Source organism: Erythranthe guttata, chromosome 5 (assembly GCF_056151865.1).
Source record: "Erythranthe guttata isolate IM_541 chromosome 5, IM_541, whole genome shotgun sequence".
NCBI classification, from domain to species: Eukaryota; Viridiplantae; Streptophyta; class Magnoliopsida; order Lamiales; family Phrymaceae; genus Erythranthe; species Erythranthe guttata.
The window spans coordinates 1,595,163-1,609,150 of record NC_142537.1 but is presented as its reverse complement, the minus strand read 5'-3'; the positions used below and the strand labels follow the sequence as shown (position 1 = coordinate 1,609,150).

The following is a 13,988-nucleotide window of genomic DNA, read 5'->3' as shown; positions in this document are numbered from 1 at the left end:
TAGGTACAAGTACAAGTAATAGATATTTTCCGGAAAGCTAAAAAATATTCCAAAAACATTAGAAGAAAAAGGAAAAAAAGAAAAACAACTGACCAATAGCAAGTCAGATAAAATAAAGATAATTAATTTAATATTAATATAATATTAATTCAAAACTAAGAAAGAGAACAACAAATAGACAGTTTATGCATATTTCCATTTTCTAACAAGTTCAGCTCTCTTCAGCTAACCTCTGTCTCTGTACAATTGGAAACTTTTCTTTTTTTCTTTTTTAATTTATTTTCTGGCAACTTGCGCATCACCATCTCACTCCACCTTCTCATCTCTTTCTCTCTCTAAAATTAACAATTTAAATAATAATAATTATAAAAAAAATTAAAATTAAAAATAAAAACTAATTGTTACAATGCACCGATTACTCTCTGTTTCTTGCTACAATCTAATCCCAACAACTCCATCTCTCTCATCCTTTTCCCACTGCAACTTCCGTAACCATCAATGGCGGCGTCACTCGGCGCCGCCTCAAATATGTTCACTCCGAACAATCTAACCATCACAACCGGCTGAGCCCGGCCCGAAACCGCCACCACCGCCGCCGCCGCATTGGATCCGTTATTAATATTTCTCGATTTCCAGTCAATGTAGAGCTGATTATCCGGCGCCGTCGATCTCTGAAAACTGACGATATCTCCGGCGCGCAAGCCTTTCTCCTTAACGAATCTGCTCCATCCCTTGGTCAACACGTAGCTCTGGCTACTGTTCCAGTACGAGTACCGGAACCGCCAAACTTTTCCGCCGGCGTCTTCGAAGTTCAACAGAACCCCCTTCGAGGTGCTGCCGCTCTGCAGAGGGAAGTGCCTCTCCGCGTGCTGTTTCGGTATCACCAGCCGGTTCAATTTTCCGACGTCGCTGGGCGTCACCGCCTTCTCGAATAGCTGCTCCCGGGCCTTCGCCGCCCTGTCGCCGCCGCGGCCGGAGAAGCCGAACGGGCCGTCCTCCGCCGTCCTCCGCCCGTTGGAGTTGTAGCTCCGCCTGCTCTGCTCGAGCTCGTCGCCGTACGTGTGCTTCCTGAGCATGTCGACGATCTCGGCTTTGGAGTGGGTATTGAGGAAGGCGGTCTCGACGCCGTCCTCCTGGGTCTCCGACAATGGCTTGAAGTTAGTGACGGCGTCGCGGCCGCGGAAGCGCTGCGCGGCGGTGTCGTAGGCCCTGGCGGCTTCATCCTCCTCGTTGAAGGTGCCGAGCCAGACGCGCTGGTGCTTCTCGTAGATTTGCGCCCCCCACCGGCCGTTGGGCTGTGGGACCACCCCCTTGAATCTCGACGACGGCAGCTTCCTCGACTCCGCTTCCACGCCGTTCTCCGCGTCGGTGATCGCACTCGCCCCGCTGCCGACGCGGCAGAGGCTCTCCGGCGGCGACTTTGACGCCGCCACCGCCGGCGTGATTGATACGGTTTCGCTGGTTGTGCTCTCGTCTGCGAAGCTTAAATCCATATTTCCTTCTGTTGTAGAAAAACAAGTGTGTGTGTGTGTGTGTGTGTGTGTGTGTGTGTGTGTGTGTGTGTGTGTTTCTGTGTGTGTGAGATGGTAATTTTAGAGAGAGAAGTTAGAGAGAGAGAGAGAGGGGAAAGAAGAGAGAGAGAAATGTGTGAATTGTGACTTATGAATTAAGTTGTTGAGACAATGGGATGAATATATATAGGAGTATAGTAGCCCCCAAGTATATTTCTGTGCAAATATATATACATATATATTTATTGTATAGTAGTACTTGCATACTGTACAATTTTTTTGGTATTTAATAAAATAAAAATATAAAATAAACAAATTGGAGATATGGAGATGTGGGTGAGATGGGGTCAACCCTAGCTAGAGATGGTAAGGAACTAGGAAGATTCATATGGGGGTGGGGGTGGGGGAGGGGGTTTAACTATTTTGTATGTTGTGGACTTTGTGCATCTGTTAAAATTGGAACGTAATTTTCGAATTCCGTAGGTTAAATATTTCCAATTTTCAAGAACAAATTTTTTTTTCTGACATTTTTAATTTTCAATTTATTTAGTTTGATGATTTTTGAAAATTAGGGAACAAATATATTTATTAATCAAACGAAAATGAGTTACAATCTCCGAGAATCATCGTGATTCTTCAAGGGCTTAGAAGTTTTTTCTTGAACCGAATAAGTGTAAACATCTCGAATTTAAATATGTTATGAATTCGCAGTCGAGGCTTGAGAGTTCGATATCTGTCCAGGTGAATCTGTATTTGCACGTAGCCAAAACTTTCTTTTATAGGCACGAGCTATGGTTTCGACTTTTAGCATGGGCTGGTAGACTTGGATATTTGTCTTTTGATTGGTTTGGACTAAATATGGGCCCCATTAGCTAATCCAAAAATAAGAATTTATTACTTATTTATGGATTAAACCATTTAAGACATTTGTAAAGTCCAAATATGTTGTAGACTTTCGATTTTGAGACCCGATTAATAACCAATTTATTTGGTCATTGATTGGTAAAAAAAATTCCGAAATTTCAATGTCAACAATATTATATTCATAATTTATATTTTAATTTTAATTTTAATGTAGGATAAAGAGAGCAAGTTGAAGAGATTCATTCACATGAGTGTGTGAGTGTGGACCGGGTTTAATAGTAAAGTTCATCCCCCCTGAGTTTTGCTGCTACTACACTGCTCACTATCAGCATGGTCTCCCTCTACACATACAAACACATATATAAATACAAATTAAATATATATATATATATATACACACATTATTAAAATATATAATATGCATATTTATATTTATATATTGAATTATGAATTTGTGTAAGAAAATAAATAATCTGGATTGAACAAAAAAAATGTAGTACATAGTTCCACCATGATGGGGGGTGTATGGGGCAATAGTAAGGAGGGATGGATAAAGTTGAAGACAAATTAAAGTTAGGGGGGCTTATCCGAAAACAAAGAAATTAATTCCTCCCCCATAAAATGTTATCTGGCATTATCTCATTCCTCCCCCCTTCATATTTCTTTTGTCTTTATCGCCTAGGTTCACCTTTCACTCTTCGGACAATACTAAATATTATTTATTATTTTCCTCCAATTATTAATGTTTTTTTTTTCTTTTTTGTTTTTTCTTCAAATATTTTTTTCTTAGGTATCCAAGTAATTTAATTAGAAATCTAACTAAATATTTAAAGTAGCCAAAACCTTACCTTACACAATTTAGTATTTATTTTCCTTAATTAATTACATTCAGCCAAAAGTGTCTATTAATCGTTGAACTGCACGTAATCAATCACACACACTCCAGTGTACATGTGTGTAGTGGATTATTATTTAATTACATCGTAACATCTCAGTAACCCTAATTGGAATTGAGTAAATAAATAAAAATTTTGTGTGGGCTAACCGCTAACGTGTCTAAATACCAACTCTTTATTCTAAATTCATTTATGATGAAACAACATTTAAATAAAACAATAAAATATATTAATATATAATAAGAATATCGCGGTACTCTGTACGGAGACGTCCTTGACCAGTGTCAGTTGCGAGGTTAAATTAACCCAACCATGGTTTAGAATGGTGGCATTTGTCACTAGATTTTTTGGAATCTTTAATCTTTTCCTTTCAATTGATTAATTATGATCCATAATTATTTTTTAGAAGCATTGCTGTAATATACTATAATTTCATCACTAATGATTGATTAAATGAAAAATATAAATATTATTATTTTGATAATTATGTCAACTTGGTTTGGCTGATTGGATTGCAATAATGTGTGGTCATACAATTATCAATTTCATGTGAATTTGTTCGGTTTATTTTTTTAATTGAAAATAGAAAAACAAATGGTACGGAAACCGTGGGATTAATCATACGGATTGGTTTTGATGGTCACTCACTCGCAGCCGCAAGTGGGAACGCGTGAAAATACGTTTGGTAATGTCACGTGACTGATTTGACGTTCTAATTATTCACATGATTATGTTTCTTTTAATCCTTTCATTTTTTGGGTAAATTGCACCCACACCCCTAACGTATGCTAAACTACTTTTAAGGTCCATGTGGTATCAGTAATTACAATTATTCTCCTGAAACATTGTTAGAAATTCTGACGGGATAATGCATTTGATACGTTATTCCGTTACAGTTCTAACAGCCTATTAGTTTCAGTAAGTCGTATATACAACATAGAGTTAAGGGGTGATTTTAAATCACCCGTAACGACGATATATGTACATTGGTTCGAGTTTCAACATTATCGTCACATGAGTGATTTGATGCTCTAATTATCCACATGATTGTGTTTTTTAATTTTTTTTCTTTATATTTTATAATAAAAAATAATAATTAATTTTTCATTATTATTTGGGTAATTACGACCAACCCCTCTAGATAAGGTCAAATTACGAATTACCCCCTCTTGTTTGGTTAATAACAACCACTCCGATTCTTAACTATGAATCTTCTTACACGTCCACCCTGCTAGTGTCAAATTCTACATAATCTTCTAGTTTTTATGGTATATTATTTAGTTTGTACTCGTTTTGTGCAAAAGTACAGTTTCCGATACACAACAATCTGATATTTACAAGCCAAGAGACACATCTTATGATCATCTTGTTTCATAATGGGGAGGTCGAGTGGACTAAAACGTGTACAACTGGAGAATATTATACATAATCTAGAAGATACTACTAATTTTGACACCGTAAAAATAGATGTGTAAGAAAATATATAGTTAAGGGAGGTAGTTGTAATTACCTAAACATAAATAAATGTTTTCATAATTTACCTTACCTAAGGGGAATGACAGTAATTTACCCTTATCATGTAACCATATTACCCAACGTACCGAACAAACTTCAATATAATTAGAATCGTCGACAAAGTAAATGTAGTATATATGAGTATAATTGCGTTTATATATTATTCAATATACTTTCGTGATGCATTATGCTTGAAAATGGCTATTAATATTAAGAATATAATATATACATATTGTATTATATATAATATGTGTTATATCATGCTTGGTTTTTTTATTTTATTTTATTTTTTATTTTTTTATCTCATGATGTCACCTTTCTTAAACATAGGTAATAGTTAACCAAACCTATTTACAAACGTGGCTATATATAATTCATAAATCATATGTTAGTGGAAGTATAGTCATCCATCTAATCCCAAAACTAATCAAAAAAATATTGTTGATCCAACTTATAACAACTATGATTATGGTTAAAAGCTTAAAACACAATTAACTTAAGATTTTTCATGTTTTCAATGTATAAAATTATGCAATTTTAGGGCAAATTCCAATTCTCCGATAAGCTAAAATTGGAAAATATTTTTCCTATCATAGTCGGTTGATCCCCCGATTGATTAGATTCATCGAAAAATAAATATGTGAGAGCTTCATTGGCTAAGCGTATAAGCTTTTAAAACTATTTATAAGATTTTTAAAAGCTTATAAATTATTCAAAGGTATTTGATATAATTTTTAGATTTTTTTTAAATAAGCTGTTAGAAGACTTTTAAACGAGCTATTATAGATGTCACTAATTTGAGATAGCAAACTGAAAAGGCTTATGTAATTTAGTTGGTGAAAATTGAAATAGTCATTGATTCATTATAACATGATTTGCCTTAATCTCATATGATTTCTGATTAACAGAAATAAATGCTGTGATTTAGGCTCTTTAATTAATTAATTGTTATGCTTCTCTCAGTCATCAACCATCATTATAGTTATAATCATCATCGTCATCATTATCATCATCATCATCACCATATTTCACGGCCAATGAAATTTATTTGTACACATTCAATAAATATTTTACATAGATCATATATATATATAATTTAATTGTGATTGTATTATGGGTCATTGATGATATATAATCTGATGTATTTCACACTATATAACAAATGAAAAAGGCTAGATTTTTCATTTTTAGAAGAATACAATAATATATATCAAATTTCCGTAGCAAATAATAATAATAATAATAATAATAATAATAATAATAATAATAATAATAATAATAATAATAATAATAATAATAATAATAATAATAATTTACTCAAAAAAATAAAAAATAAAATAATAATAATAATAATAATAAAAATAATAATAATAATAATAAAACAGATAAGGTCATAAAAATCAAACAACTTTAATAAAACAAAAGGGAAAATGAAATCCCACATCGATCACATGTCATGATCAAATCCCAAGTAAGTGCTTACCAATCCCCAAAGCGCAATTATCCCATTATTAATTCTCATAATGACGGATTAATTAATCTGATACGCCAGCACATCAAAAGCGCGCTTTCCAACTTAATTCAAATTGGAGAGTGACGACTTAAAATATTGGAATAGATGGGAATGCCACCTCAATATGCGACTTTTACCATTACCTCACCAACTAATTAAAAAAATATTAATTAATTGTGGCACGTTCATGAAGTAAAAAGCATCACGGTATCCCGTTGATGCTTTCACTGCTTTGGAATTGATATTTTTATTATTTAATTGGATTAACTATACATATATATAATATTATATCTTCTTAATTAACTATAACATGACAAATAAGAGTGTACTAATTACTATTATTTTAGGCACATGACGACTTAGAAGATGAGTTAGAATCTTTAGATAATATATTTCTTTTGATTCTTGCATATCAATTATTGATGGATTTTTATGCCATTGTGTGAATTTAAGTAACAAAAAGTAAATACCGACATAGAGGAGAATCTTACCAAATAGCTAGTGAAAACTCGGGACTGAATCCTCAGAAAGACTGATTTAATTGGTGGAGTAAGAAAGCGAGATATTAAATAATTCCAATTTGAATTCTATTATCAAAGTTTTGCAGGTCGAGTTATATCAAATATGGCTTATATTATAGCTAGTGTGGTTCACATTTCTTGGAATTACTTTTTTTTTTCTTTAAACAAAAAAAGTAGAAATTGACTACCCCGAGGTTAGGTTAAATTACGAAAATACCTCTCGTGTTTGGATAATTACAACTAGCCTCTCAACTATGAATCTCATAATATTTATACACGTCCAACTTATGGTGTCAAATTCAACATAATCTTCTGTATTATGTGGAATGTTCTCTAGTTTGTACACGATTTGTACAAAAATTCATTTTCTGAAGCACTACAATCTGATAGATACAAAACCAGAAAACACATCTTATGATCATCTTGCTTCAAAATGTGGAGCTCGAATGAGATAAAATGTGTACAAACTTGAGAATATTCCATATAATCTAAAATATTCCACTAAATTTGACACCATAAGGGTGGACATGTAAGAATATTCATAGTTGAGGGGGCAGTTACAATTACTCAAACATGAGAGGATATTTCGTAATTTAACCTTACCCCAGGGGTTGGCCGTAATTAACCCTATATATAATTATGTATTATTAGTAAAATATATATGTATGAAGAAGACATAGGCACAGTCCTATGTAGGGGTGTGAACGAGCCGAGCTCGCCTCTTTTGGCTGGCTCGAGCTCGAGCTCGAGTCTAATTTGTCGAGCTCGAGCTCATGTCAATTTTGTCGAGCTCGAGTCCATTGTCTCTTTTTTTTTTAAATATTATTTTAATTATTATTTTATTATTAAAAATTATTTAAAAAAAAATAAAAATAAAAACTAAATTGTAATTATATATATTTTTAGTATTTGTATTTATTTCTATAATATTGTATATTATTATACATTATTTAAATAATAATAACATATAAAAAATAAATAAAAAAATTAATAATAATAAATAAGGCTCGTGAGCCGGCTCGCAAGTTCATGAACAACTAAAAACTGGCTCGAGCTCGGCTCGTCAGTAAGCTCGAGTTAGCGAGCTCGAAAACCTCGAGTCCGAATTCGAGCTTTTTACGAGTCGGCTCGGCTCGTTTACCTATGTTCTACTTTGTAAGCAATACGCGCTTTATTCTTGTGCCAACTTGTTTCTTCATAACTAACGTGCCAAACCAAAACACGATTTTATTTTTCATTTATTTACTTTATTATTAATTATAGGATAAATTACAATCAGCCCCTAAGGTATGGTCAAATTACGAAAAACCTTCCTGTTTGGGTAATTATAACCACCCCTCAACTATAAATGTTCTTACATGTCCACCCTTGCGGTTTCAAATTTAGTGGAATCTTCTAGATTATATGGAATATTCTCAATTTTTGACCCGTTTTATCCCATTCGAGCTCCACATTTAGAAGTTTGATGATCATAAGATGTGTTTTTTGACTTGTATATATCATATTGTGGTGCATCAAAAACTATATTTCTGCACAAAACGAGTACAAACTAGAGAACATTCAACATAATGTACATGATTATACTGAATTTGACACTATAAAGGTGGTGATGTAAGAAGATTCATAGTTGAGAGGTCGATGTAATTATCTAAACATGAGGGAGTTTTTTGTAATTTTACCATACATAGGGGTAGTTTTAATTTACCCTTAATTATATTATTTTGCCGTGTGGAAAAATAATTTAATATAACGACAATTTGCTCTTTGACTGATTCTTAATTTTCTTCCACCGACGTGGACGAAGACCCATCTTTCCGGGTCAACTCAGTGATCGAATCTGGTGCTTACTTAATTTTTTTTCCTTCATTAATTATTTTTTCGAAAGATTGGTAAAGAAAAATGAATCAAATTAATACAATAATGTTGTTTGTTAATATCTCTTATTATAAATAGAATACTTTCACAACCAAATTAATGATGATACTTTTTCATGTGTTATAAGTTATAAGTGTCTTTACATGCCGAATTCATCTAAAACGAAAAGAAAAATGATATCGTAAAAATCGTCGAACATATAATAATTCATCTCAATTATTTATTAATAGTTTCAAAAATAAACCCACAGGTCAACATTGTCTGATATTTAAAGTTTCATATGCTGAATCTAAATTATTTAGAAAAAAATGTCAATATAATAGGCAATGTCCCTATCTCAAAGAATTAATTGAATTTCAATCTTGTCACTGACAGAAGACTTGCAAAAAATAAATAAGAATAATAATAATTGAAAACAAACAATCTAATATAATGATTCCAAGTCCATGCAATTATGCAATAAATTCCAACCTGTCAAAACCGAGTTAACAAGAACAAGAAAAAACATAGATTTATATAAAATTAATCAAAATAAATATTAAAACTATTTAATTAAGCAGTTGAACTAAGAACAGTGTAAGATTAGGACAAATTTCGGAAAACTTCAAATGTAAGATTAAATTACAAAAATACCCTTTTTGTTTGGATATTTTACACATAAATTTGTTACATCAAGAACTAAAAGTGGGCACTTTTGTTTTCCCCAGCTAGTTGCTTCATTCAACCCAAATAATTAATAATTTTCTAATTTCTTTATAACAAATTGAATTAAAATGCATTTGAAAAAGTCAAATATATGTAATTAAAACTGCCAAAAGAAAACAAAAATTATATGGGATTTAATTAAAAAAAAAAAAAAACACTAGGCTGTATATGCAAGTTGTGGCAGAGGAATTATGCAGTCAAGTTGCTTTTGTTGACAAGAGAGTCTATCAAATTGTTGTTCAAATGGAGTAATAATAATTATTATTATTAAAAATAATAATAATAATATTAATAATAATAATGAAGGGACAAGCCACATAACTTTTTCCCATTGGTTGAGAAGTTTTGTCAGATATTCCTTACTATTTGTAATTATTCGGAAAATTTAATAAAACCAAAAGTAACAATTTGAATTTTTCAAAACATAATTCCCTAATCTCCTAATTAATATGGCCTTCTAGATTCTGCCCAACTTTTAATTTATTTATTTTTCAAAAATCTAAAAAAATAACTCTATAATAGTTAATAATCTAAAATAAAATTGGTAATTTAATTTTTTTTTAAAATATTAAGTAAGTGGTCAAGATTAAGGTGGTGTTTGCAAATGCTTTTTGAAAGTGATTATGCGGTTTTTTTTGCTCATAATCTGTTTTTAGGTATTTGCAAAATCAACTTTTGCTTTTGCTTCTCTTAAAATAATCTGCTTTAAGCTATTTTTTTAAAAGCACCCCTAACCATGCTTTTGCAATTTTAGTTTATTTTCCGAAATATTTGCAAACACCCCCAACTTTTAAAAATAAGCACTTAAAACTAACTTAAATCACAATCACTAATTTCTGTTTTTGAATAATCATTTGCAAACACCACCTAAATTAGATTAAATAATGGACCACGAGGACTAAATTAAATAATGAGTAGTACGTACACAAAATAATTCAATTGGGAGCTGGCTATATATGTTGCCGACATGGCACGCACAAAACATCAAATGTAATAAATAAATAAATAAACAGTTAAATAAATAAAAACATGAAAATAGAAAAAGTCAACATCGATTAGGGCAACTTGGGTAATAGTTGCAGTTGCCAGCCAATGGGATTGCTTTAATTTTGTTTTCTTCTGTTGCAGATAAGTATTCCTTAGGTCAATAATCCCCATCTACTACATTATTACACACTATGTGCAAAACACTGCATAAACGACGTCGTTTTTCAATAATAGAGAATGTTGAATAAATCAAGCATTCATATGATTTGTCACACGTATATAGAAACATACACACATTATTTGCAAAATTCTTTATTTAAATAGGTACTATATACATATAATATATTATATTAATTTTATTCAATAATTGGGGTGATTAAGAAGGGGAAGAGAAGACTTTATTACATATAACGAGGTCCACTAAGTCAAGTAGATGCAATTTATTATGTTCATAATATCTTCATCACGAGATCAAATACTCTTACAAATTGTTTTTAATTTTTTTTTTAAATTAATCAACATCAATAGTAGGTCAACAAGTTGAATAATCTTCGAATTTTATTTTTTTTCAAATTAATTTAATTGATTGAAGTCGAGAGTACTTCGTCCGTTAGAAGAAAAAAATATTTTGAAATGATGGCTGATATTAGCGAATCGAGTCGGAATTCTCGAACTTGAGATCATAAAAAATTAATTGTTGATGAAACAAAATTGAGTTTAAAATTATGATCTAAAACCTTAATTTTTATAAGCGGGTCGAACTCCAATTTCTAAAATGAATTCGAATTAACTTACTTACCTACTATAAATTATAAAATTGTGTTTTGTGATTAATATTAAATGAAAAGATTATACTATATAGATATAGATACGAATTGCTTGGATTATGGTGCGCCACGTGAATTTGCGTACTTAAGTAGTTAATTAAGATTAGAATCAAAAGAAGCGACGTCGTTGAATAGTTCAACTCGTTTGAAGAAGAACATCAAAGAGCATGGGATTTGTCTTTTGGTAATTGTTTATTTGGAATAGTTTTTATCAAACCATGCATATAAATTTATATTCTAGTCTTAATCACCATTTTTTAATTAATTATTTTAAAATTGAATTTTTTTATCCATTCGACCGCTCTGAATATAGCCTTCAGATTCAAGTCCTCGTCTTTAAATACTCTAGTGAATAATTTACGAATAATAGGGGTAAAATTAATAATAAATCGAGCTATCAATGCATTAATGGATTTAAGGTGACAAATATTATAAAATAAGATATTTTTTCTAATCGAATAATAATTTGAAATTGAGTTTTTTTTAGTACGTGTGCCGAAACATTACACAACATAGAATTTAAAATGGCAATCATTTTGCAAACATGCCAATTAACTACAAAACCTTTGTCCAATGGCAACATTAATTAGGTGGTATTATAATATTGAATAAACAATTAGGCATCTAATCCGGCAATTAGAATAATATTAATTAGTTGTGGTGATGCGATCGTCGACGTGGCTCTTATTACTCCCTTCACATCAACAACCAATTAAAAAACGTTAATTGCATGCATAACCAACACAAAGCATGCAACTTGTTGTAGACCCACAAATTAAAATTAATAAAAATAGTTAATTAATTAATTATAAATAAATAAAAAATCCAAATTAAAGGTCCCTTCACATTAATTACTATCATTAGAATTCTGAATTTTTTTGTTCAGTCAAAAGAGAATATACCATAAATAATGTTTTAATAAAACCTAATTGAGAAAAAAAGTCATTAGTTTTTCCATAATTAAATTACAAAAAAACATTTATTTTGAAAAGTCAACTCAGCCTATTTTTGCTGCCTAATTTCTGGGGTAAAAAAGTCAGAATAATAGTATTACGGAATATATGAATATTAATATATTTATTTAATTATTATATCATAATAAAGACAGATAGAGATATATATATACATAGTAAAAATTGGAAAGACAGAAATAAAATACAGTACTGTTAGATAACATGTTTGATGTAATAACTGGCAGTTTTGACAATTCTGTAAAGAATAAAGATTCCCCCATTTTTGGCTTAGCAGATTTTGTACTGTAAATCTTGTAATCTTTACTTTTACTATATTTGTACATATGTAGTACTTTCTTATGTTCTCCAGCTGTCTTATATCTGAGGTGTTTATTTATTTAATTAATTATTTTATATATTTATTTTAATGATTTTCTGACTTTTACTTTCTTATATTTTTTTGGTCAAAGCTTAAGAAAATTAACCAACTTTAGAAATTTTCAGCAGCTGATTTTACTTTTTGACCCCTTGGAAATTGGAAAACCATGTGATATGTGTTATTGATCAAAGCCTAGTGTATATATATATATATATATATATATATATATATATATATATATATATATATATATATATATATATATATATATATATATATATATGTAAATTATCAAAAAAAAAAAGATTATATATATTATTACTTATAAAAAAAAGAATATATATATATATATATATATTATATGGGTGGAAAAAGATATTAACAATTAGCGACGACTATGGTAATTCAATTATTGAAAAAAATACCAAAGCAGTGGTTACCACTTCGTTGTGTACGGTATTGATACTGTATTGCAAATAGTACATTGATATGGGATTGATATTACATTCTTAATATCATGGTAATACCGTACGGTAACAGACCTACCAATGTCATCCCCAATATATTTATACAGTTTGAATTATTGAAATTTGATTTCAAGAATTATAAAAATATTAATAATGAATATATTCCATATAATTAAGGTACAGTGTATGAGGTTGAAAAACAATGAAAATTGTGAATTTGGATAAAGATGAAACATGAATAGACTGTTCCATGATATAAAGCCATGGGACCATTTTTGAATATCCATTACAACATTCATTAAAATCGAAATTAGGGTTAGAACAATTTAAAGGTTGCCTTGTATTTTTTTCTTATATAAATATTATAAATATATGTACATTGAATATTTACGAACAATGTGGTTGTTATCCGTAATCGAAAGACCCTAGTCTAGTACAAATTGATAGGAAAAGGCCAAGGCCCTCTTTAACAAAGTCACATCATATCTAGAACATTGCACTTCAACAATTTAAATTATTTATGATCAGATATATAAATTAATTAGACATGGCCACGATTTGGGTCGGAGAAGCATGTTAATCGGGTCAGGGAATCATGATTCTGAATCGTGATTGGTTCATGTACATACGGGGTTGTTGATTAAGGATTGAACTGAGCGGCCAACCTTTTGAACCTGCAGTTCTGACCGGATGATTCAAATGGTAAACAAGTTGAGCCAGCTCATGCAGTCAACGAACCAACTCGACAAAAGTTGAGCCGACTCACGAGCTCCTTATTTATTTTTTTATTAAGTTTATTTTATATATGATACAATAAATTTTTTTTTATTATTGATGTTGTTGTTGATGTTGTTATCATTATTATTAAAAACAGAATTACTTTATTTATTTCGAATTTTCATCGGTCAAGATTAGTTAAATCATAAATGTTGATAATCAAGATTCCAGATAGTCAAAACAAATGGGCCTGCAATA

General features: G+C 30.8%; 1 protein-coding gene across 1 annotated transcript; it reads right to left on the bottom strand.

Annotated features, from left to right (window-relative positions):
- Positions 1 to 363: 363 nt before the first annotated feature.
- LOC105966075 (AP2/ERF and B3 domain-containing transcription factor RAV1-like) lies at positions 364 to 1,663 on the bottom strand. Its single transcript, XM_012990622.2, has one exon. The coding sequence runs from the start codon at positions 1,491 to 1,493 to the stop codon at positions 402 to 404; it is 1,092 nt and encodes a 363-aa protein (XP_012846076.1). The 5' UTR covers positions 1,494 to 1,663; the 3' UTR covers positions 364 to 401.
- Between the last annotated feature and the right edge of the window lie 12,325 nt (positions 1,664 to 13,988).

What these genes read in the sequence shown, in the direction of transcription:
- LOC105966075 (XM_012990622.2), bottom strand. Translation starts at nt 1,493, where the DNA reads ATGGATTTAAGCTTCGCAGACGAGAGCACAACCAGCGAAACCGTATCA.